The sequence below is a fragment of the Pempheris klunzingeri genome, chromosome 2 (genome assembly GCF_042242105.1).
Source record: "Pempheris klunzingeri isolate RE-2024b chromosome 2, fPemKlu1.hap1, whole genome shotgun sequence".
NCBI classification, from domain to species: Eukaryota; Metazoa; Chordata; class Actinopteri; order Acropomatiformes; family Pempheridae; genus Pempheris; species Pempheris klunzingeri.
This window is the reverse complement of record NC_092013.1, coordinates 19,347,737-19,372,527: the sequence shown is the minus strand read 5'-3', so window position 1 is coordinate 19,372,527 and position 24,791 is coordinate 19,347,737. Positions and strand designations below refer to the sequence as shown.

Below are 24,791 nucleotides of genomic sequence, written 5' to 3'. Positions count from 1 at the left end.
GTTGATTTAAGTTGACAGCATGGTCATTAACTTGTCCCAATTGTTATAATGGTTGTAGCACCTTCACTAAACAAATTAGCCTCACAAGATTTTCAAATGGCACTGGACTGCATTCTGACATTATCCCACAAGCACCTGTTGATTTTAGTGGCAATATCCACCAGACTGTTTTGATGTTTATCTTGTATTTTTCCCTTTTCAAGGTGTTATACAGAGTGTGGTTTGATAAAAATTGTGCTGAATAGAGAGAGGTAACCAGGCGCATCATTAATCACATGTCTACTGTCATTTCATATGTATTTAATATGAGGATCCTTTAAAATGTGTCTTGGAAAAACACACACAACATGACTTTGAGTCTTTCTTTCTTTATTTTCATAAAAGGAACAATTTAAGAGCACATTTATAAATCAGGACATTCAACTGTAAGAGTTAAACAGCCACATTAACAGCACGCAGCAAACACGATCATGGCGAAGGGCAAACACACTAAATGTGTGAACTCTCATGCATCTAGATTTCGGGCTTGTAAACAAACAAACTTCATCTTCATTTGTGTCACTACGTCTGGTTTATGGGAAGAGGTATTTAACCTGCTCTTTGACCCACCCTTCACTGTACCCCCCAGCCCACCCCCCCCACCCCAACCTCATTTCACCGCCCACTCAACCTCCAATGTCTTTAGAGTCACCACAAATACAAAAAAGCCTAAACAGCTTTTGGCAGTGACTGAGTCTAGTCAGTAGAAGAGCATCAAGCACAGAGTTGCACGCTGCTGGAAGGATCTATTACATTGAAAAAATTAGGAGAAGGCACAGTGTGACCAGACTGCTGCCTGAAAGGGAACAGAGCTGAGAGCACTGAGGACTGTGAGCAGGTAGGTGGCCCTTAAAACGAAGCCTGGATGAGAAAATCTTCTGAGCTGAGAGGAGAAATAGATTACAGCCAGCCTGTTTCTTGTAAGTGAGCCCCTGCAAACATAATCGGGATAAACAGTATGTGTACTGTCACTGTTTGCATCAGGAGGACGTCAGCATTTTGTGAGCAGGTGCACAAATGGGTGTAATAAAAAATGCTTGGTGTAAGGGGGGCACGCATCTATTTTCCTCTAGAAAGCTGAACTTACTGTCCTTAAAGTGACTTGCAGTAAATTCTATGTGCTATCTAGTTTCAGTTGCTCGAATTACAAAGTATGTGCCCATATTGATCATTTATATGTATGTTGAACATTGTACAGGATTTAGTTACACAGAGGACATGCACATTTGGTGTTGGTGCATGAAATCAGCTAAGTAAGGCATGCAGGCGTCTCAGTTTGAATTTCACGGTTTTAAATCTGGGAAGCTGGATCATAGCATTGGGACAAGAGCTGTGAGGTTGTCGGGTGATGACTAACTTTAGATGGAGGTATCAAATCGATATGTAGCCTGAGCTGCATGGAGGGTGTGGGCTGTAGTTTGGCAGGAAATAGGATTTCTTTTCACAGTAAAGAAGTACACAAGACTGTGGTTGATAGTGTTTGCAGTGTAGTCATTTTTTTTCTGTCCTCGTGTCTCACGTTGTGCACATGAAAAATGCATCTCTTTTAAAAACCAGTCGTCTTTAATGCAGTGACGCTTCATAGATCTGAAAGGACACAATCAATTTAAGAGACAAGATTAAAAAGCGAAGGCGATGAAACACACGTTGATCAAAACATGCTACCACACGTAACATGCCAATGCTTCTTACATGTTTCCAACAACACATGCGCATCAACTTGTCAGCCCTCTTACAGTAATTACTGCCTTCATTTGACACCAAAAGGCCTTGTCATCGGGCTCAGTTTTGTGTGAGTTATACAGCTGAAGCCGCTCTCTGTCTTGTACACTCAGCTGCAGTCTGTGACGTGTGGAGTAATGCAGTGGGGGGGACATTCGAGAAGCTGCTGATGCCATTTCAAGAGTGTGCAGTCAGTGGTGCAGTCATCTGCAGTGGGTGGCTGAGAGTCACAGAGACATGTCACGTACTACTGACACATTAGGATTGGCAGAATTCGCTTTTTTTAATTCTTTTCTTAATTTTTTTTTTTTACAAACTTAAAACAACTCCGCTGGCATCGTCTGAAGACTTTAATGTTAATATGAAAAAAAAAAGGCAACTTGATCTCACACACGGCGTCACAGCGTTTGGCCATGCGTGCACAGCTAAAGAAGCTCACTGAAAACCGCTGATCACCACGTTAAAGTGATTGTTGAAAACAGATTAATCTATAATATTTAAATCAATACCGTCTCATTTATGGTTTGGCGTGCAGAACATAACAGAGTGATATATACAAACAAATGATACCAACAGGGAAAGACAGATTGGACAGGCAGAAGGGTTGACTGATGGCGAAAAGCTGGATGTATTTTGTTTCTGCTACAGTGGTCCAACGTTTCAGATAGCCCCTCTCTAATTTTAAGTTGTTATGTCACCGGCAGTGACAGCCTGTCTGCCTACATGCTGGTTATATGTAATGATGTTATGATGCATGGCTCTTGTGTGTTTTTCAAAGCAATTGAAGCGTTTTACTCTAATGCAATCGGCAGTAGAAATCTTTACATCTCAGGGACACCACACTAGAGAGAGATGCTCAGGATCTATTCACAGGTTATTTTGTCTTCCACGTCCCCTCCCCCGCAATTCATTCGATCAGATGAAAGCCTCAACCAAACATTAAATTATAAATGTTATGAGCTAAAATGGCAAAGCTATTCAGTGGGTGGGAGGAGGAGTCGGTTCCCTTTAATGCAAAGGGCCTAGTGCCAGAAAGTCTCCTGTTGCAGGCTGTTTTGCTTTTGCCATATGTGTCCAGTAGTTCATTTTCAAGATCCACCAAGAGCCAAGATCGCTGCTGGAGCCCAGAATCTTTCTGAGCATATGCTGGAGCATGTGTACGACTAAAAATAAAACCCTTGCTTTCCAAGATAGCAGATTTTATTTTCAGAGGGACATCAAGACAGACTGTAAATATTTAAAATTTGAGGTGAAATATTTAAGCTTCAGTATTTACTGGAATTATGGTGCAAGAGAAAAAAAGAAAAGACACCACTTTAACAAAGCCGGACTCATGTTTCAAACAGACTCATGTTTAGACAATTCTCTGTTTGTTTAAAGCCTCTGAAAATCTATTTTGACTTCACAAACAACTTCTAATTATGAGCAACAGATCACAGATTAGCAGATAATCTTAGTTTTTGGGTGCTAATCCCTTAATAAATAATAAGTAAGGATGTTTGAGGAGGATGATAGAAAAGTAGTTTTTTAACTGCTTTAAAGGTTTAGAGGAGTTGGATCAGGTTAAGTGCACATGCTGTTGGAAAACTTGATAAACCAGGCATCATACTACAGTGGGTTTGTATCTGTTACAGTAGACAGACATGATAACGGCATTTAAAGAATCATGCAAACAATAGTTTCTTGAACGTTTTCATGCAAAGTGAACTGCACCCAACAGAAAGAGTTTTGGTTATAGCTGTTATGGCAGCACGCGATGGCATAGAAATGAATTAGTAATATGATCATAATAGGATAATTCAAGTAAATTCAAAAGTGCGTTGAGCACTAGAAGCAGCATCACAGGACTCACCTTCTTTGTGTCGTGGATATTTTCTGAAAATGTGCGTTCAGCTGCAGAATAATGATGACAATAATATTAATTGCCCGTGCATAACCACACCTACTTAAAGTTCCTGTCCAATGAGGAGGTTAAGACCTCTTAACTTGAGAGTCATTAGGTCAAATTTTACAAGAACAAAAAATAGTAATGGCAAAAAGTGATCCATATGACCTCTCATAACGCGGAGACATGAGTCATGTAAAAAGTTTCACATGAATCAGTCCTGATCCTCTTAAGTGTCACAGGACACCTGGTATCTTCATAAAAAACGTCTTTGGTAAACCGCAAAAACTTTTTGTTTCTTTTGAATTGAATAGAGTATATCATTGGACGATTAAGTTGTACAGTTACATAAGTGATAGGAGAACTGCATGTGTGAAGACCATATTGGTGGAAAGCTGCATCGTTTAGCTGTATTTTTTTCTACAGCCTGCTTTTAAAAACATGGTACTACGTGCTACTTTAAAATAGCATTATGGTATTTCACCATAATACAAATATTATCAACTAATATCAATCAGGCCTGCGATGCAATCGCAGTGTCAATGTGAACAGTGTTTTAAAACTACACCTAGCTCTTCACCAGGTTTATTTAAGGCTTCGACAATTTGCTTCCTTAATCGACACATGCCCCTGAAGGATTCCTGAGATAAGTATCCATCCTGTGTTGAGGCCAACAGCTACTGTAAATGACATTGGTTGCTGCCTCTTACTGACTGGTTAGAGTAACTGCACTGTGCTTTAGAAAAAGCAACCTGAGCTGATTTAAGTTTTAAATAAACCTCAGATAACCTTTGATTGGCATCTGCTTAAGTTTTCAAAAAGAGAATGAGCAACAACAGCACCAAGTCCCAAAGTTAAAAAAGACTGACAGCTCAAGTCTGTGAGTGTCACTAATTTGCTTTTGAGCCATGCATGTATGCAGTGCTAAAGATTTCCTCCTGTCTTTTTTGCTACAGAGAATTCTGAAGTAGCAGAGCTCGAGAGGAAACCAAGATGTGGAAGAAGTCAAAGGTGACCGATCAAACTGCCGCTGGGCAGGCGGGTGAGTGCAGGGCGATGGACGCCCTCTCTGGTTAGGTCAGTCAAGGGTTGGTATTGCAGCTATCTCCACATGTAGGTACGGAATGATGATGGAAAGGATGTATTTGACTTAAACAGCGAATCTTTATGCAAAATGAAGACTCATGTGACACTGCAATCAAGACAAAATACTTGCAAGACAAGAAAACCCCTGGAATGGTTTTTGCATCGAAAATTACGTAAGGCTGAAGAAGTGGAATCAAGACAACTGAACAGTGCTGTTTTATGTTGAAGGCTAAACACTTCTGCCAAGAAAACGAAGATAAGCACCTCAACTTCTTCCTTTGTCAAGTGGAAACAGTTCAAATAATATTCATGGTTTTCAGATCCCTGCATTGTGCAGTGTATCGTCCATGATGTCAAGGATACTCGAGACCATTTTTTAGTCCCAAAGGGCACTTTTCAATAGAAGTTTATGCAATCTGAAAAAAACAAACAAACAAGCTGGTCGCATCATTCATCAGGAATGTGATAATGAAGATGTCAGTCAGATCAATTATCACGTGTGTCAAAGATGCCAGAAGATGAGATGCAAATAAGCTGCCTTCAGTGAATGAGAGCTGCTGTGAAATCTCCTCATGACTAAAGCATCTTCATTCAGGGTTACTCTGAGTCTATCTGAAGTAATCTGAAGAACTATCATCAAGGAGGATCAGTCTAACGGTTGCCAGCCGCTGTCCCAATTGAAGAGAAAATGAAATGGTGTCCTTGTTTGATAGAAGAAAAAATGCGGCTCATTTCAAATTAATTTTCAACAAATTGCTTTTCCACAAAGTATTTTGACAATATTTCTCTCAAGCACTGCGCAGGAATCATCCTGAGATGTCAGCCATGAGAAAATGCCTAAGCAAGCTTTGAGTTAAGTCTAATAAGCAGTTGCACAGCATAACTATTTATATGCTGCTGTAACAACATATTGCTAACAAACTGTATTACATTGTTGTCTTTGACTAACCATTCTCTGTGGCGATGTGTCTCTGAATATGTTGTTCTGCCTAAGTTGTGTCTGTGTTTGTGCTTCCCATTCCCGGGTTACTTGTATATTGTGGTGTTTCATGTTTATTGTGTCCATAATCCTGTCGAAGTTCCAACCTACCATGGTGCTTTTGTCAGGATTAATATCTACCTGTCCTGTTCCTTCTCCTGCTGTCATGTTGCGTGTTAAGTCGACGGTTCTGAGGGAGTTCACCCAGATGACAAAGGTATGCGAGCAAAAAAAAAACCCCGAAAAAACCCCCAAAATTACACAAACGATCCACGTTCTGTAAGTGCATGACTCAATGTTGGGTGAGTTGCATGTGTGATGTGGTCTTCATCACTCCTTGAAAGGTGTCATTCGAAATGGATGATTCAACTTTCAGTGTCACAACAGATGCATTTCATTGTGACATTCTAAACACCCTCCATGTTGCTAGGGGCCACTGCAGTTGATTTCCATGTGTCGACTTTATTTGGTAATTTAAAGGAATAATGCCACCTTTTAAACTTATGTTCACATGCCGATTAGTCCTGTACGGTGTGTTCAGTCTCACTAAGTGAACTCGCACACGAGGCACATCCCCAAGGGGTGGTGTAATCTATCCTAAAATCGAGCTAATCTGACTGGCCAATCCTATGAAATCCTTAAAATCACACAAATCTTCAATCTTACACATAACAATGTAAATGTGGATTAATGGTGATACATTGCAAAGAGCAAGAATTTGTTAGTCAGGATTCTGTCAAAAATATTAATATTAAAAACAAATAAATCATTGTATCTTTATACAAAGCACACTGAGTTACCCCTTTGAGTTACTCATTCTGTATTCCCCAGAGATTCCTGGCCTGTTCATGCCTGACCAACATGTTATCCTTGGCTTCACTGTGACGACTGGGACTGTCACAGATACAAAATTGCAATTTTTATGATCCTAGCGGTTCAAACCAGGTCTAAGAGAACCATGTGCTGTCAGTTAACACAGAACACTGAGGTCTCAAGGTAATCAGCTGGAATGACACCCATGACCACTGCAAACCCCTATGCCTCACCCAACTCTCGATATCTTGTATTTCTGACAATCACTCACTCTGAGGTGCACAATTCTCTGAGGAATCAAATCATCGATGGTAATTGTCCTTTCTCTGTTAACATGGCCATGAAGCTAAATAAGGAAATTAGAGGCGGAAGCAAAACAGCTATTAGTTCACATTTACAAAAAGAAAACGGTGATATCTTTGCAGTTAATCTCAAGAATGATATTCTGCGACTAACGTAGACCAATTTCAAACCAGCGACAGAATGCCGTTACGCTGAGACGTGTACAGATGGTAAAAGTTCAGGATTAGTCACTGCACATGTTACGCTGAGCAGCAAAGAACAGCAAAGCTTCTGCAAAGTCCTAACAGCCAACAATGGCAACTGGCTAAAGCTGCTCTGATGAAAATAAACACAACAGTACACAAAAGCAGTGGAGACATGTTGGTGAGTCAGCAGGCTTTGAAAAGCTTTCTGAATGCTCTCTTTATCATTCATTCATTCATCCATTCATCCACCCATTCATTCATGTGTTCATCCATTCATTCATTTGTTCATTTATTCATTTGGCTAGGCAAGCCAGGTTATAAAGCCCCTTGCATACACAAAGGCATTTCAAAGTGCTTCATAAGCCATAGAAGACAGGAAATGAAAAAAACACAAATTAAAAAAGCTAAAAGAAATCAAAAAGATGAAAGCAGAGAGCAATAAATAGAGGAGAGTGCAGCACTCAAGCACAGGATGTAAGGACTTCATATTTTGAAGGTGGTCAGAGTTAGAAAACTTTAAAATCTTCTGTAACAGTTCTGTGCAGCTTTGTGGTCGACATTGTGCAACGCAGGAAATCAAAATACATAGTTCATTCAAGTACCAGTCAGTGATGCATTTCTAAAGCTAAAATTTAGTGTAAAACCTAACATGATGAAGAGAACAAAGGTGAATGAATGACTACAACTTTCTATACTTTGCTTTCACTTCTGATGAACTTTAACATTACAATAACTACTTATTAAGGAATGCCTAACAATTTATCCTCATGAAACCCAGCCACAACAAAGGACTCCAATAACACTGAAGTGAAATAAATAAATAAACATGCTGGAAAATGATTTAACTCAACTTAAAGTTAACCAGGGACATAAAATAGTCTTGATTATGTTAGGCTCACGGTTAAGTAGAACAAGCAGCTCTCCAGCGCAACTGTATTAGAAACAGTAGCAGTTCAATTATTTTTCCATTTCATGTGAGAACTGCAGCCCATGCACATGCTTGTCCATCTGACAGCTCTCAAGATCTTTTACAAAATAAGATATCAAGAGTCTGGTGATGTTTGAGACTGCAGATCTAATGTGACTCGTATATAATAAGTCACCTTAAAGCCGCTCAGGGTTACCAGGATTCTTATTAATCTGTCTGGCCAAAATGTATGCCAATTATACACCATCAAATACGTTTTGCTGACTGACCCATGAAATCAATGCCTGGCTTAAACATGCAGCTTTAATCGCTGTTCCCCATTAATAGGCTGATCAATATTTCCTTGCAAAAATACTGCTTTAAAGGATGTCCTCGTCATCCTCGCAACTCCACAGCGTGAGCGTTCTGCTTGTTAACAGGAGCAAAACTCATGTAATGTTATCAACACTCTGCTTCACACAGTACACACTGCTGTGTAGCACCTGCTGCAAGCAATTTACCACCACTGTGCTTCAGACTGCAAAATACAGGGGCACGCTGCTTGTTTCTCCTTACTTAAATTACATATACTATAGTTTATATTCTGCCTATTACAGGTCATTCATGTCAAGGGAAAATAATTAAAGACCAGGGACCCCTGGACCAGCTGAACCCCTGGGATCAGCATTCAGTGATGCTCCCCTCGAGATTGCTGTGGGTTAGTTCATATTGGTACTCTCCGGGGTTGTGGGACTTCTGCAAAACACAAGAGTTTAACATAGAAATGAGCTATGATGGACTAGGAACTGCACAGGGCTGAGCTTTTCTCCCCACACAGGAAACGCCTTGGAAAATGATCCCTGTATTGAGTGCTCACAATTTAGACTGAACTGTACAAGAAACAGGAAATGTATTTGCTGTTTTTGAAATATGGTAAACATGGTAAATTGAATATGAAACGGTTCAATTAATTAATAGATGTCAACTTTCATGACTGTAAAATAGGCTTTTTAAAATATAGTTTATTAGAAACAATATTCCTTCTTTCATTAATATTCTACATGCCAATTACTATGAACTGCTTCTTTAGACTTATAAAAAGAGCCAAACCATCATTAAAAGGTTCCAACATATGTGTGCAGTGAATGTGCAAAACTTACTTACTTACTGCAATTTACTTGTATTTACTTTAATACAGAGAAGACCACAGACTTCTGCTGTGTAGACACAAAATGAACCTCTAATTTGACTCATATAAGAATTAGTGGATAAACATTTTATCTTTGGTGATTATTTTTATGACTTTAAAACTTGTAGGCTAGAAATTAAAGTGAAGCAACAACTTTGTAACTGAGTAACATTTAATCTTGTTATTTTCCTTCAGAAACAATTTTTAGTTTTCTGCAAATTCAGTTAATAATTTGAAATAAATATTCTGAAATAAACAACTCTACATATGAGTACAACTATGTTCCAGTAAACCAATTTAAATTCAAAGATGAACTGACCATTTCTTCAGAATACTCTAATTAACATTAACCACTTTTTCAATACGACATAAACTGTGAAGTTTATGGCAAGAATACTGAACTTTTTACAACATCGACTATTATCTTATTACGCCTGCTACTTACATAAAGTCACTCGGAAGTGCATGCTAATATCAAGATTAAACACTCACTACTAATATCCATAAACTCCAAAGTACAAAACTGTAAGAAAAACTTGACCAATTTTACAAAGTTGCTTAAAAATGTGTTTTACACATTGGAAAATTGTAGTCACATTCCACATGGAAAGGTTTCTGACTTTTGACCCTACTGTAACAGTATGTACAGATCATCATGAGCACTCTTAATCCAGTGGCAGTGCTCCGTGTTAACTCTGTGAGGGTCTAGTGTCAGAGCCAAGTCAATACACAGGAGATGTAGAGTAGGTGGGGATGTAAATGAACTCACTGGCATTTCATTCTTGCAAAAAAAAAGGGCAATAGTTTTTGCAGAATATGAGAACAACTACAACAACCCTTTTCAGATTTAAGGCGTCAGAGAGAGTCATGCTAATTCGGTTCAGACCCTTTGTCCTTTTTTTGTGTTATCCCCATTTACATGTCACTCAGTTTATACGGAAAGCGGTAGACAATCTTGAAATATTTAGGAAGACAGGTATAAAGAGGAGTAAGTTTATATACATTATCGCATCAAATACTGGATTTAACACATCTTGAACATCTTGTTATTTTGTCTATTCTTTGCCATAGAAGTTTTTAGAAATTTACTCCATTATTGTGGCATTTCATCCTTACGGATAAACACTTGACTATATTTGAATGTGACCATGAGTGACACTGACAAATGTTAACTGGGTAATTTGTCAGCGTTGTAGTTTTGCATTTATCACCCACCTTCAAACTAAATCCGAATAGTCTCATTAAGACATTCTTAAAAAATGTACTTTGTGCTTTGAACATACTGTACGTGTTCAGTTAGCTGATTTACAAAGGTGGCTCCTCAAAATAAGTCATTAACAATTTCATGCTTTGATGAATGTATTGCATATACTGTAACTTGAATATATCCCCTGTCTAATTTTAAATCTTTTGGGTTTGATCAGGCATCAAGAAGAAGTCGAAAGTGCCCGGCGTCATGATAACGCAGTTTATGGAGGAACTTCCAGAGGGAATGACAACTCCAGATTTCACCCGCAAACCTATCGCTCTGACTATACAAGAGGGTAGGTCTTCATGTCTCTGAGAGATAGAGACTCAATTCCATCTTAAATAAATAAAAAAATCTTTTTTACCCTCCCATCACAGTACACAAACACAAAAATATCTTGATCTAAATCATAAATACCAATAAGCAACATGTAGACAACAGGATGGACGGGCAGCCATCCTTACAACATACAGTATGTTAGGAATATATTAGGAATAATTAACAGAATTATCACATTTCATATATAACAGATGCAAAGAGGGACGTCTCATTTCACCTTTTGAACTTTTGAAATGTTGTGCTTACGTTGTTTGCCAGTAAGAGAAAATCCTTCTGAATCATATGATGTCATGTGTTGGGTCTAATGTACCAAACAGAACAATTCAAATAGAAATGGTCCTTCAACTATTTGCATGCAAATGAGTATGCATGAATAATTTGTCAGTAATAAGGAAATCTTCTTTTCTTTTTCCCTAATTGCAGGTAAATTGGCAGTCTTTAAAGCCAAAATAGTGGGCACCCCAACACCTACTGTAATTTGGAGCAGAGCCAATGGAGAAATACATTTTCACCCTGACGTGTGCCAGCAAAAGTATGATGAAGCATCTCTCGAACATACCATTGAGGTAACCTTTACGTGTAGCAATTGAGGTATAAATGATGCCCATTTGCAACAAAACCCCACAGGCATGGTCACATTACGTTTCCGTTCAATTAAATTTAAAGGACATTTAAGGACATTCCCTCATTCAAACAGGGAACTTAAACTTGAACTTGTTTGTCATTCAGGCTTCAATAGAAGTAAATGGGAGATGGAGCAAATTTGTGACCATCCCTTAAGAGTCAAACTGCTCTCAATGATAATAAACTACCACTAACTCTGTGCTTGCATTTCATTAGTTTCCTAAGGTGGCTCCAGAGGATGCTGACACCTACAAGTGTTTTGCAACAAATGAATATGGAAGAGCCGTTTGCACTGTAGTCTTGAATGTTATTGAGGGTAGGACCCTTATTATTCTTTGAATCACTGCGCCTTTTAAAGTGCATTAAATAATAGCTGCAGTATATAACCTCCTGATAAGTTGGTATAGTTGTGCTGAATTGTGACGAACAGGTAATGAACATTAAGGTTATTTTTTGTTTACAGTCGGATTCTCTAAGACCAAAGAACTTCAAAAGAAAACCGGAGAAGGTGAGGTTTTGAATACATTTTGACCCTCAAAACCTTATCTGACGAGGCTAATTTCACATATTCTGTTTTGTTAGGAAGGCAGTTTGTGTTTGTTGGCCGTCAGGTCAAGGCTTACCATTTTAGTTGAAGCTTCACAAAAAGAGAGCTAAAATACACGGTCCCTGCCCCTGTCAGATACGAATCGCACTCAAGGCAGACACATTTTCACTGCAATTAAAATCACATTTATCACATTTTTACAAAAGACACTTTTAGGGAATTGGGCAACCAGCTGGGTACAAAGATGAATAGAGGTTGATGTTTTTTTCAAAGCTATCAATACTTGGAGTGATGCAGCAGCTCAGTTTCTCAACTATGGCCACACATTTTCATAGCAACGCGACATGTTATTCATTAATTGGAATTATCGGGGAAAAATCTTGCTGCCATGGCGCATCTGTCACATGAGTGCAGAGCCGCTGTGCACTGACACTTGATACATTAATGTCTCCCTTAGAAACTGACTGAAAATATGAACATCAGCAACCAGAATCCTGTTAGGATGTATAAAGAAAAGACAAAGTGCTCCAGTTCAGCAACCTTGATGGTCTGTGATCAAAAACCTGTATTTTTGTCATAGTTTTCTTTTGCCTTAGAACATGAAATGTTCATGAAACATGAATTTCTGAGGTCCACCTCAGAAATTAAAAAGATGAGGCCAGTTATTATACGTTTCTCTGTCCTTCTCTCATCTTTACGTAATGTTAAATGATTCAGAAAGTGTGTCTGAGGAGCAGAACTTCACGGGGCATACAGGGATATTCTGTGGGGTTTGGATAGGATACACTGTCAAAAAAGTTAAATAAACCTATTTGAACACTATTGTGTTACAAAGCGTGACATATGCATTCAGTGTTGGGCTCATGTTTTCCATTATGGTTCCCCAGAGGCTACAGACTTCCGGAAAAAACTGAGAAAACGGTAAGTGAAATTTGTGAACTTAGCCGTGTTAATTTCAACAGTTATGGTACTTTTAGTTTCAGACACGACACGCTAGTGAGTGGGTTTAATGAAATTTCTCACTACAGCAATCCTGATGGAACACGTGAGCAAAAGCAAATGGAGCCAGAGGAGAAGGTCTGGGAAATTCTCCTTAGTGCAGACAAGAAGGACTATGAGAGCATCTGTGTTGAGCACGGTATTACAGACTTCCGCGGTATGCTGAAGAAACTCAATGAAATGAAGAGAGAGAGAGAACAGGAGATTGCAGAGGTGTGTGGCCTTATGATCCCTTTTTTACTTCTATCATGAGCCTGTCCAACAAAACTGTTTTAACATCCCGTTATGCCACTTGTTGTTAGTTTCCTAAAACTGCAGCAGACTCGCTTGATATTTTTTCTTTTTATCTCTTGATTTCCACCGTAGTTTGTTTCACATATCAGTACACTGAAACATATTGAGGTCAGTGATGATGACTATGCAACAATTGAGTTGGACATGGACCTCAAGGACCCGTCCAGCAAAATGTTCCTGTATAAGGTGAGACATTAACTACCAACTCCAGCATTTACTTGCTAGATTTTTATTATCAATCATCAAATAACTATCACATGTGCCTACATTCTGCAGGATGGCGTCATGGTTCCATTCTCTAAAGAAGAAAGCGATGACCCGAAGCATAGTTTGAAACAAGTTGGCAAGAAATACATCTTCACAATAAAAAAACTAGGTGCAGAAGACGCTGGACTCTACTCAGTGGATGTTGAGGGAGTCAACGTTTTCTCCACAGATTTTAAAGGTATTTCTTCGGTTCCATGATTAAGATTAGATTAGCTTTGAGTAAATGCAGTTAATTGAGGATAACTGATATATTGTTGCTGACCACAAAGATATTCTTTTTCTTTTGAATTTGGAGTTAGTTATAAGCTATAACTGTAATTAGCTTCACACAACAAGATGGACGAGCCACAAGTGACCCTGAATCACCCAGAATAAGTTGTTTAGAAAATGGATCAATGAAATTATATAGCCTCTCTCTGCTTCTATTTTCTTTTTTGTGTCTTTCTGTGACCCTCCAGTTCCTGAAGTTGACTTTGCTGTCAAAATACAAGAGGTTAAGGCAGAGGAACGACAGGACGCCCTCTTTCAGTGTGTCCTGACTGCGCCAATGAATGAGCTCAAATGGTTTGGCAAAAGTGCTCCACTGTCAAATAGTGAGAAATATGAAATCGCTGTATCTGAAGATAAGCTTATCCACAAGTTGTTTGTGCGGGACTGTATGCCTTTGGACGGCGGCATCTATGCTGCTGTGGCAGGAATCAAATCCTGCAATGCCTGGCTTATAGTTGAAGGTGAGAAAATTATTCTCTTCCAACGTTTTTATCTTTGGTGATTCTTATAATGCAATGAGAACTTCTGCTGCTTGCATAAATGTGGAACATCTTGCAGATACTTTACCCTGACATGAAATAAATGTTAAATTGAGAATTTAACATTCAGCTAAAAGTTATGAATATATTTGACATATCATCTTTTGCAGCTGACAAAGATTCTGCCACCAAGGGCAAGAAGGCAGCTCGCAAAACCACCATGGCTGGAGGCGGAGGTGACGAAGATCTGATCAAAATCGCTAAGGAACAGCAGGAAAGATATCAGAAAGAAATGGAAGCAAAAATGGAAATCGCCAAGAAGGCTCAAGCAGAGAAAGAAGCCGCGGATGCAGTTGCCAGGGCAGAAGCTGAAGCAGCTAAAAAGGCAGAAGCTGAAGCCAAAGCCGCGGCTAAGGCTGCGGCTAAGGCTGCCGCAAAGTCAAAGAGGGCAGCCGCTGGCAAGGATGGGGCTGTAAAGAAAACTAAGAAAGCTGCTGCTGGTGGGGCAGGCTCTGCTGCAGGTGGTGGTGCTGGAGGCACTGGAGGTGCCAGTGGTACAGGGGGTGCCAGTGGTGCAGGGGGTGCCAGTGGTGCAGGGGGTGATGGAACTGATGGGGGCACAGGTGCAGGTACTGGTAAAGGTATTGGAGGTAGTGCTGGTGGTGGTGCTGGTGGAGGAGAAGATGGAACTGGAGCTGGAGCAAAAGGTGGAGCTGGGAGTGGAGCTGGTGGTGAAGGTTTGGGAGAAGATTTTGAAGATGACGAGGGAGGCGATTCATTTGAAGATTCTGATGAAGACATTGAGGGAGAGGGAGAAGGACGTGGGCAAGGAGGAGGAGGAGGAGTAGGAGGAGAAGGAGGAGAAGGAGGAGAAGGAGGAGAGGGAGGAGAGGGAGGAGAAGGAGGGGAAGGAGGAGGAGAAGGAGGGAAACGCAGGAAACGTGTGAGAGATGGTCCACTTGTTCCAGAAACAGTAATAGGTAAGAAATTCATTCATACTACAAAATGTGTTGAAAGACTTGATGACCAAATTGCCTCAAAATTGCTTCTTTTATTCTCCTAAATGCTCATCAAGGTTCAATACAATATAAACATCTTAACAGGATAATTAGACTTAATTTAAAAAAATAATCATTATTAACAATATTAATAATAGTGGCAGTAGAAATTATCTGTATTTTGTTGTTGATGTTTTTCTGTTTTTCTGTTTTCTTGTTAGTTTCTGTATGTTTTATTGCTTGTTGTTTTTTACACTCTTGATGTTACTGTTTTATTGTTACTGTTCTTCCGTCTATCTATCTATCTATCTATCTATCTATCATCAATCAATCAATCTAGCTATCAATAGAATTTTCTAATTACATTTATCAAACAAGCAGCTGATTATAATTTTGCTCATCGTATGCAGAAAGAATTTCAGAGCATCAGAAGTCAAGTCATCATTCGGTGACCATGTTTATATCAAGATATCCATGACATTGTGTATAAAGCTGCTGTGTATCATCGCTGTAGGAGATAATGATGAGGAAAGCACAAGTCAGGGTGAAAAATCTGGGAAAAAAGGAAAACATCCCAGAAAGAAAAATGTGGAAGTTGAAGAAGCTGTTGTTGGTAAGAGATCTCAAAGGTTGCATGGTGTAGACAATTTACTGACTATTGAAGTCATTTGGGAATGAAAATGACTTGAACATCGCAAATGCAGGAAATTCTAAACAGTTCCTAACTTAAATGCAGCTGCATTTAAAGAATAAATATAGATAACACTGACTGAATAAAACCGCTGACACTTTATAAAGCTCTACACTGCTATCGGCAATATTTAGCAGATAATTAATTGCTGAATAACTAAAATATTAATGGCTTAGCCAACATTGATAAATAAAATATAATTTTATTTGTCTATGTTTGTTTTTGTGCCTCTTCTGAGAGGCGGAGAGCAGTTTAGCATGCACTGTAATGCTACACTGAATTCTGCAGTCTCCTCTAATCCTTAAATGAATATAGATATGCTGTGTTTTGTGCGTAATTTGTGTGCTTTCATGTTTTGTCTTACTGTTGTTACCTTGTTTAATTCATGTACAAGTTTGTCATGTTAGAGGTTAAAGAAAATGGAAAAGGTGATTTATTCAAGTTGGGAACACAGATGGTTACTCTTCATTACTGATTGTGAGGTTCGGTGTTTTATATCATGAACTCACTCGCTCATTTTGTTAAATACTACGACAATCAAAACTACAAGCACTTTTGTCACTATTAGTCCTTGTGGTAAATGCTGTATAAACTACTCATGATACTCAATAGCAGAATAGTCTTAATTGATAAAAGAAAAACAATCCAAGGTTAATCAAGTCACTTCACAATAATACCATTATGGAGCCCACCTTGAAAAGCGAGTTGGATATCACCTTTTCCACTAAGCTCTTCTTCTGCACTGAACGTAATGTTTGTTATTTCTGTTGCTGCTGAGTTTGTTTTCTGCTCCATGTTGACATTTTTAATTGTTATTGTCACTGTTTTCATTAATGTTATTTGTAAGGCATATCCAACAGCAAAATGAGAAACATTGGATTGATGGTAATTACGATGATATCCCCTAAAACTGAAAAACAAAAAACACAGAAGCGAGAGGTGCCAGTGGTGATAATGGCACCGGGCCAACAGCAGGCAATGATGAATCTGCTGAAAATGGTGAGGGTGCAGACGGCGATGAGCCAGCAGCTGCTGGCAAGCGTTTGGGCCGCGCACGGCAAGGCCCATTGATCGTGGAGACAGTTAGTGGTAAGATTACTGGCGCTGCATTAATTGCTGCATGGGAAGCACTATCACTGAACAAAGGCATTTGATGAACAGATGACTTTTCCAGTGATTTGAGGGTTAACATAAAAAGTGTGTGACCACTGAGCAGAGTGCTACATTTGATCTCTAACTGGTTAAATGGCCTTTTAGACTGATCTGAGAGTTCAGCAAGAGTGGATTTAACCGTGAGAGTGCCTTAAAGAAATGCTTAATACATTTGATGAGCTACAGGTTTTTGTCTATAGAACGCTACATAATGTATTTCTTAAAGTTGCCATGGCAGTGAAATGACCTAAACATACTTTAGTGTTGTGTTTTGTAGACAATAGAACAACGTTGGCTGTACGAATTTGTTTCTATGACCTACAGGTTGTATATCAACAATTTACTGTTAAATATTTATGTGTCCACCTCTGTCTCACATGTATTGTGTTTGCAGACTGTGTGAGTGTGTGTGTGTGTGTGTGTGTTTAAACCTGTGCTTTATGTTAACAGTTGTGCTTGCTTTTTTAAATGTTAATTCAGGATGAGTCGGTGCATTGAGGTTAATTATTTTCTGATTATTATTTGATACAATAACTGCAACTGCTACACTTGTGTGCAGTCACACTCTTCCATAATCTGAAGATGGAATACAAATCAAGCTGACTCTGGAGGATGACCATGATCTAAATCCATCGCTGAGCATTCACATAATCAGAAATCACAAAATGCCGATTTCTTCTAATGACCAAGGAACTGTCACGGGATATGGTGCATTTTCTTTCATGAGCAACTAAGGGAACAGAGGCAAATGAACGCCTCGGTGATGACATTCTTATGAGCTGTGCCGAAACTTCAACTCTGCAAACGTTCAAGTTGAAGAAGACCTCTTCCAAAGACGACAATCAAGTCACACTTTAACCAAGAAGAAATCTTCGTCAAGTTTGAAATAAATGCAAAATGCACTCTTCTTACATCCATTACATTCTCTTCAAATATACTCTCTAACAATAAATCTGCATTTCAACATGTATTTTATAATCCATTATAAAATACATGATATCAACAGAAATGCGGAGGAAAAAAAATAGGTCTGACTGTTTAAAAGGTGAGTAAAGCGTGTACACATCCATACATGGATGTATGAATTCATTGTGATCGTACATCCGCAATTTAAAAAGCCTGAAGCAACTAAACAACTAGTTGTATGCAGATATCATTCACTAACTTGCTGGTTGATAAATCCTCAGATCCAGGAGTTCACTTTCACGCTGGGCTTTCTGACTGCAAAGCCATTATTGGAGAAGCAGCAGAGCTGGAGTGTAAAGTAAGCAGCGAAGAATGTGTAGGAAATTGGTACAAAGATGGAGAGGAGGTGAGTCCGCGGTTCAAATATGGTCTTTATGTAACTAGACTATAATGTTAGTGCAGTGATATAGCCATGTATGTTGGAGTTCCTGATGAGGCTTAATCTATATTTGCTGTGTGACAGTAAGATTTGTTTTTTTCCAGATTACATCTTCTGAGGGTATAACCATTTCAAAGGAGGGAACTTTCCACAGGCTGAAAATTCACAAAGTCACAGAGGAGTTTGCTGGAAAATATAAATTTGAAGCAGATGGACGGAAGACAGAGGCCTTGATTGTTGTTGAAGGTAAACATTACGTTTCAAGAGAACTGCATACTACTCTAAAGATTACATGAAGTGTATTACTAAATAGATTAAAAATATCTGTATTGTTTTACCAATTATTATAGATCCGCCCAGATTTGATGCAGAGGAACTGAAGGTATTTAAAACCCCTGTAACTGTGAAAAAAGGACACAAAGCTGCCTTCAAACTACCTTATATTGGACGTGACCCTATAAAAGTTCAGTGGTACCTTGAGGGTGAAGAGCTTTCGACTGAAGGAAATATCAGGGTAGACCACTCAGAGGGTTGCAGCAGTCTGCTTCTAACCAAGCTGCAGCGAAAGGACAGTGGTGAAGTCAAGATAAAACTCAAAAATGAGTTTGGCACTGTCGAGGCCTTCAGCCAGCTTGTTGTACTGGGTATGTATACATACATTTAATTAAATTATTTTGTTACACTTTGGGCACAGACATACTGTTTATTCTATATGTTACATTGTTTTTGCCAGATAAACCCACTCCTCCATTGGGACCTCTTGAGATTGTTGAAGCCTCCTCCTCTACAATTGAATTCAAGTGGAGGCCCCCAAAAGACAGCGGTGGCTGCAAGATAGATAACTATACCCTTGATCGACAACAAGTTGGTCGCAACACCTGGAAGAAGGTGGGGCCAATTGGTCCAGACGCCAAATACAAGGACTCTGACGTAGACCACGGTAGGAGATACTGCTATCGCATCAGGGTGGAGACTGAAATAGGCACCAGTGAGCTGATGGAAACAGAGGACATTCAAGCTGGTACAAAAGGTAAACTCAGACTAATGTTATGAGATAAACTTAGAGATGCAGCTTTTTAAGAGGGATGACGTCACACCAGCTAAAAAAAAAGAAGTTACACAGCAACTGAATCACTGTAATTGGTACATTCATTCACCAGAGAGAAAAAATCACGGATATCTCCTATCGATTTCAACTTTGGTGAACACATACATTTGCACAGTTGATCAATAGCTAATATTCTTGACAGTGTTGCCCTTTTAGGGGAACGAAGAACTAAAGAATCCAAAGTGGAGCAGGCTGTTGTAGCTTAGCAGTAAGGTTGCACAATCCAGTTTGACTTAACCCTCCTCTGCCTGAATATATACTCCACAAAAAGAGGAAGGATTTAAGAAAAAATTGATGTAACAAATATATTTCTTGAAAACATCGGATAAACAGTCACTTTGTGTATACAGCATACCCTGGACCTCCATCAGCGCCGAAGGTCGTCACTGCCTTCAAGGACTGCATCAACCTTTCTTGGGTTCCTCCATCCAACACTGGAGGAACCAATATTCTGGGCTACAACCTTGAGAAACGCAAGAAGGGCAGCAACCTATGGGGCCAAGTCAACCCACCTGATGACATGATCAAAGGTTTTCTACTATTCATACATTATTTATGTTTGATTGTGACTGTTAGCAACACAAAGGTGAAGGTCTGATGAATGGGACTCGACAATTCATATTTGTATATTGTACTGTACTTTTCTTACACAGCTAAGGGATTTGGAGTTAAAGATGTGGTCGAGGGCATGGAGTATGAATTCCGTGTGTCTGCAATCAATAACTCTGGAGCGGGAGAATTCAGTACACCATCTGAGTTTGTGTATGCCAGAGACCCAAAAAGTATGTGAATATTTATAAATGCTATCGCAGTCATTCTTTTGTCAATACTTTATACAGCCTACAATTTCCAGCACTGAATATGAACCATGTGTTACAGAGCCTCCTGGTAAAGTCATAGACTTGAAAGTGACAGATTCCACCTACACAACTCTGTCCTTGTCTTGGACCAAACCCAAGGAAATTAAGGGGGTTGAGGATGAACCCAAAGGATATTTTGTGGAGATCAGGCCTGCAGAAAACACAGAGTGGGATCGCTGCAATACAAATGCCATAACCATGAATTCCTTTACCGTGAAAGGCATGAAGTCACTGGCTATGTACTGGGTGAGAGTCACTGCTACTAATGATGGAGGAGAGGGAGAGCCGCAGGAGCTGGATAATTATATCCTTGCTATGCCCCCTCCTGGTAAGAAAATTCACTTGAATGTTACCTTTGTCAAACAGTTGTATTCAATATTGTGGTTACAAGGACTCCACTGTAAAGATACTTACTGACTGATGATTGATTGATTTATGAATGATTAATTGATCCACAAACCCAACTTGGAGTTGCCTTGATCAAGATCATTGATGCCTGGGTTAAACAGTCAAGATAAATGCAATGGTTTCTGGGCCGACACAACTGAGTTTTCCATTTTTGGCTGTTCGGCTTCTCCATCTTAGCACCAGAAAACCTTTACCTCGAAAAAAAAAACAATTGTCAACATCAAAATTAATACAATTAATGGCCAACTTTTTCCCTGCTTCTCCCCCAGTGAGACCTCGATTCACAGATGCCAAAATCAAGAGTTTCATGGTGGTGAGAGCAGGAAATTCTGCACGATTCAACATCAACTTTGAGGTAATTTACAAAGTAATTAGGTTGACTTTCATCCCTAATAATGCATAAAGTGATGAGTTCATTTAGAGTGTGGCAAATCTGACTAAATTACATTTTCATATTCTTTGCAGGCCTCCCCTTGGCCTGATGTCACCTGGCTGAAAGATGGAGCCCCAGTGTCTAAGAAGGTGACCGTCAGCAATGCAGAGGGCACATCCCAGCTTCTGATTCCTTCCGCTGAGCGCACAGATACTGGAATCTATACCATTGTTGTCAAGAATATTGTTGGCCAAGACACATTTAGCATTGAAATTAGAGTCACAGGTGGGTTGGGTAAAATACTGTGCTTTCTCACCATATGAATAATTTCCTTCTATTCCATATACTGTAGATAAAAAGAAAACAAACATTTTGTATTTGAACACCAGATGAGCCCAAGCCACCAGGCCCTGTGGAGACTGATGAAAACGTGCCCGGCACGGTGACCATTTCATGGACCCCATCTCCAGACGAGAAACGTGACGACAGGCTGCACTACATGGTGTCTAAGCGTGATTCAAATAAAAGAACATGGCACACCGTTGCAGATCGCATCTTCAACAATAGATTCACAGCCTGCAACATCATGCCGGGCCGAGAATACCAGTTCAGAGTCTATGCAAAGAATGACATGGGCTCCTCCAAACCCTCTGAATCACAGAAGTGGCTGATTTCTAGCAAAAAAGGTAAACGCTTGTGAGCTGAAGAAACACTGCATTTCTTACCAAGACACGGGCTTAAGCAAATACACAACTTACAAATTAACAACATAATGCCTCTATAAAGCACTGAGGGTACAAGCAAGCACAGGTTGAATTGGCTGCACATTTTCTCTCGTAATGCATCTTTCATAACAATGTTAAAAGATTACAGTGGCCAATTTACTACATTTAATTTAAAAGACTAATACCACTGGGCAATACTTTTTTAGCCTACAAAACAAATCATGGTGCTTTGGTCATTAGATTAATATATTTATAATACATTTTGGGGCCTGTAGAACAATCCCTTAAGCCTCACCATCATTTTCAAGATCAGCACTCATTTGGCCTGTAACATTTGACTCTTTTGTGAATCATGAACATTTTTTTTTCTCCATTTATATATGGATAGTTAATAGTAAATTTAATTATTTTTTTGCTTTTTTGAGTTAACATGCAAAAGAGACCTGATATATGACAACAAAACAAACTAAAAACAGTATCATTTTATCAGTATCAGTAATCAATTAAGGCTGTGACAACAAACACGTGAAAACATGTTGGGTGATTGCAATTCTAACGTGATTCAATGTATAACTATTTTCTTCCAGAAAAGTTCACTGTGAAAGTGCCAGAATCAAAGATCTGTAATCTACAGTGTCCTCCCAAGTTCATTGTCCCCTTGAAAATGCACGCTGCTCCTCAAGGGTATGAATGCTACATGAGCTGCGCTTTGAAGGGGGATCCAACACCGCATGTGACGTGGTTCCTCAACAATATCAGCCTGAATACCAACACTAACTACTACATCTCCAACACCTGTGGAGTCTGTTCTCTGCTCATATTGAGGGTTGGATCTAAAGACACTGGGGAGTACAAAATTGTTGCAGAAAACTCTATGGGAAGGGCCGAGTGCACCACTAAACTGACAGTCAGAGGTAACTGTTCACCTGAGTGTACCTGTTTTTAAAAAGTGCTGTCACTATGTTCTGCATTGATATGCATGTTCCACAGTGAGGATCTTTGAAATCTGAAACTAATAATTGCATTTGTCTTTTTTTTTCCAGAGTAAATGAACACACTGAAAATGGTGGAACCCTTTTCCCTGGCAGAAACCAAGTGATTCGAAATTCCCATACTGCATCTTTAGAGCTAAGCAAACGCTATCAAATGTAAAATGATATTATTTAATATTGCCCCTGATAACTTCTTTTTAGGTTATATTAACTATTTGATAAAAAAAAATATATATATATATATGAACAGTTTGGCATTAATGAAAAGTTAAACTCACGATAAATTGGCATACATGTTTTGAATCAAATCGTGTAATCTCAAAATAAACAATAAAATAGTTAAAATACTTATGTGCAGTCTTGCATATTTTACCTGTAATAATGTATGTTAAACAGCAAAAATATTCACAGTACAGGACAATGTGAAGCAGTCATTTATTGTTTTTAAAAGTGCGTGTTGGTGCTTATCTAAAGCTTATGGAACCATCTGCTTGTGACTTTCAATGAATTTTAGATGCAGGTTTCTGTTCCCACGTATAGTGAATGTTTGGTTGAAATTGTTAGTTTTCCATAATTGTGGATTTGCAATCTTCCCCTCAATTGAAACCTGATGAGAAAAAATACAGACATGAAAAATGTATACAAATCTGACTGCCTTTAAGCCTGTTCTACTTCTAAAAATACGTGTGGGTTTGGTGTAAATAAATATTTCATACTGCTATTGTGATGTGGAATTTTTAATCCGACCTGTTTAGCACTTTAATAGAAAATGTGCTTATGTGTAAGAAAACTCAAAACAGACCTCACTAAAAATGTGTTTGCATGTATGGTGACGGACTTACGTAGACATATATTGTGGTCGTGGGTCAAGCCTTGACATAGCAAACAAGTATCAAAATTCATACCACTTGTTCACCTCCATGAAGGTTTATGTGAATAATTTATGTCCAGTCTTCTTGTATTACCTCTCTGAGCAAATTTTTTTGGGGTCAGACATTAGTCCAAGTTTAGAGTCACTGAAGAAGAGAGGGTGAACAGTTACACCCAAGGCTAAAACACGACTGACTAGTGCAGATTGACACTTCTCAGTTTCAAAGACAAGTGCTTATTACAATGCCACGCAAACGCATTTCTGTTCTGTTTCAAATCTAATGAGACAGTGAATAAATAATTGTGCCTCATTAGTATTAGAAGTTTTGTTTGTTTTGTTTGTTTTCCGTGTGATATGTTCAGAGCAGTCTCAGTAAATAAGAACATTCATGCAAATTGTTTAATTTTTGGGACAGGCTTTCAGCATAAAATTATAGTTAATTAATTCTGACATTTCTAAACATGTTTGATAAACATTCCTAAAACAAACTAATGCAACTGAGGTGAAAAAAAATCTGAATTTAATTGACACTTACCTTTTGTGAAATGTTGGGATGAAGACCAGGCGGCACACTTAATCTAACAGAGAGTCAGCTCAGCCCATGGCACTTCAATGTTGCTTCTCATGAGACTTTTTAATAAGAGCAGCCAAAAGCCCCCTGTTGCAGTCCTAAAGCTGAAATTCCAGCTTTGAGGGAGGGATTAGACAGCTTCACTCCTGCATTTCCTCTCGCAGCCCCTTTTCAAGAACCTATGGCACTTAGGGGGCCAAAGTGCATGTCAGTAAACCTATCCCCAAGAGCCACGGTGAAAAAGCAGTGGGTTAGGTTGCTCTCAGTATCTCTGAAAGGGTTTATCGCCTCTCAAAACTAGGAGCCCACACTCAAGAATCAGCTGGAACCTGGCAGCGCTGGCAACAGACAGCAACAGCAACGTTCACTTGAAAAGATAGTAAGTACAATTAACAAGTACTGAGCAAATTCCAAACATTGTTGGATATCTTATCAAACTCATCTTTATTCTATGAGCCAATTTATGTAAAAATGCTGAATGTTGTGTGTTTGAATCTCTACTCGACTCTACTTTGCATGTT

The 24,791-nt window shown here is 39.0% G+C and overlaps 1 protein-coding gene across 3 annotated transcripts; it reads left to right on the top strand.

Annotated features, from left to right (window-relative positions):
* The first annotated feature begins 730 nt into the window (after positions 1-730).
* On the top strand, positions 731-23,549 carry igfn1.1 (immunoglobulin like and fibronectin type III domain containing 1, tandem duplicate 1). Of its 3 annotated transcripts, XM_070837504.1 has the most exons (25): positions 731-877; positions 4,603-4,688; positions 10,533-10,652; positions 11,120-11,262; positions 11,537-11,636; positions 11,784-11,828; positions 12,755-12,788; positions 12,896-13,079; positions 13,233-13,346; positions 13,437-13,605; positions 13,886-14,158; positions 14,347-15,156; positions 15,689-15,787; positions 18,205-18,329; positions 18,467-18,608; positions 18,713-19,006; positions 19,096-19,392; positions 19,821-20,000; positions 20,124-20,252; positions 20,350-20,658; positions 21,008-21,093; positions 21,204-21,396; positions 21,501-21,797; positions 22,424-22,750; positions 22,880-23,549. In XM_070837504.1, exons 2-25 carry the CDS (start codon positions 4,640-4,642, stop codon positions 22,882-22,884), a joined length of 4,524 nt encoding a protein of 1,507 aa, XP_070693605.1. In that variant the 5' UTR covers positions 731-877; positions 4,603-4,639; the 3' UTR covers positions 22,885-23,549. The 3 variants fall into 3 exon arrangements, with proteins under 3 accessions (XP_070693605.1, XP_070693607.1, XP_070693606.1); XM_070837506.1 differs by lacking the exon at positions 15,689-15,787; XM_070837505.1 differs by lacking the exons at positions 731-877; positions 4,603-4,688 and adding an exon at positions 8,351-8,637.
* The last annotated feature ends 1,242 nt before the right edge of the window (positions 23,550-24,791 follow it).